The 1,557-nt window shown below is 42.6% G+C and overlaps 1 protein-coding gene across 1 annotated transcript; it reads right to left on the bottom strand.

Annotated features, from left to right (window-relative positions):
- Positions 1–584: 584 nt before the first annotated feature.
- LOC147608604 (uncharacterized) lies at positions 585–1,349 on the bottom strand. The gene is made up of 2 exons (XM_086789468.1): positions 1,285–1,349; positions 585–976 (listed from the first exon to the last, which is right to left on the bottom strand). Exon 2 carries the CDS (start codon positions 924–926, stop codon positions 585–587), a length of 342 nt encoding a protein of 113 aa, XP_086645594.1. The 5' UTR covers positions 927–976; positions 1,285–1,349.
- Between the last annotated feature and the right edge of the window lie 208 nt (positions 1,350–1,557).

The raw sequence follows: 1,557 nt of genomic DNA, 5'->3' as shown, positions 1-1,557 counted from the left end.
TGTGCCTACCGCAAAATCACTAGCATCAGTCTCTACAATGTAAGCCCTACTAGGATCTGCTAAGGCTAACACAGGAGCATCTAGAACTTTATATTTCAAAGTATCAAAATTTTCCTATAGCTTCTCATTCCACTCAATTGGAGAATCAGACTTCTTATTTTTACCCTTAAGAAGGTTGGTAAAATGCACTGTCAACTTCGAATAATCCTTAACAGTTGTCCATCTTTGCACTTGATGAACATGGTCAAAACAAACCCAAGATCTCTTCAGATCACCATCTCCAATGCGCTACACATGGTTAACCCTAGATATAAGATCTTTTATAGACATTAGGTTTGCTCTTTTTTTTAAAACTTTGTAGAGACACCTCCAACCTTTATCACAACGTTTTCAAAAGAAATCTCTTTATCCAAAATAATATATGGTTCAGATCCAACAATACTTGTTGACTCAATAGGCAAGAGCTCACCCATCTCGCTAGTTGCCAACTTTAATGTAAACACAACCATGCCAACTTTTTGAAGTAAACACAACCATGCCATGCTTGAATATCAACGAAATCTTTTCCATTGACCCGTGGTACTTTAGTGTGTGGATCCGGGCGAGAGCTCATACCATGACACATCACATGTTGGACTCATGATCAGCAAGCCATCACCAGAGCCGTTACCCTGAGCATTTAGGCCCGTGAAGATCGGGCCTCCCGTCGTCACCCATCTCCTCCGTATCCAGCCACGCGTCACACATCTCAGTATCCCGTTCGATATCGAGACATCCTCCCATCTAAACGAGACATCCTGCCATCCAAACGAGACATCCTCCCATCCAGCCTTCTGCAGCTCCTCTACCGCCAGCTCATGAAGGCTTTTCTCGTCCATCTTCTTGGCCTCAAAGGCCCGAACGGAACTTCTCCAGAAGCACTTCATGAGAACCAACGCTGCCCGCCTCCACCTCCATATTGCTTCAACCCCACGCACTGCAAGCACAACACCACAAGAGGACCCATCAACACCAACATAAGCTACACCTACCAACACCAACATATATTGTTAAACATGCTGTTTGAAGCACAACGGGCGCTTACCTCTATCTCTCTGTCGCTCTCTCTCAAACAACACAAAAGGCCGGTTTGATGCTGAAACAAAGCTCTCCTTTATATATATATATATATATATATATATATATATATATATATATATATATATATATATATATATATATAGAGAGAGAGAGAGAGAGAGAGAGAGAGAGAGAGAGAGAGAGAGAGAGAGAGTCAACAGTGACCTGCACATTTGGTCGGTGGACATCGCAGAAGACCATACACCTCACGTCTCTGCACATTTGGTCGGTGCATATCTCAGAAGACCATAGACCTCACGTCTCTTGGTGAAATTAAGCTATGCGCACCAATGAAATTTATTTGGGAGTGTGCCAGAAAGTACCTTGCCCTTCACTGATGAAAACTCCCTGCGCAACAAAATCTATTTGGCCCAACTTTCAAAGTTGGGAAAGGCTTTTTGAAACCTTCTCCAGTGTCTTCATTTTCCAAATGAAATG

This window comes from Cibotium barometz, chromosome 53, assembly GCF_041138505.1.
Source record: "Cibotium barometz isolate CiBa-2024 chromosome 53, ASM4113850v1, whole genome shotgun sequence".
Lineage (NCBI taxonomy): Eukaryota > Viridiplantae > Streptophyta > Polypodiopsida > Cyatheales > Cibotiaceae > Cibotium > Cibotium barometz.
Note: the sequence above shows the minus strand (reverse complement) of the source record. Positions and strands in the feature narration are given on the sequence as shown.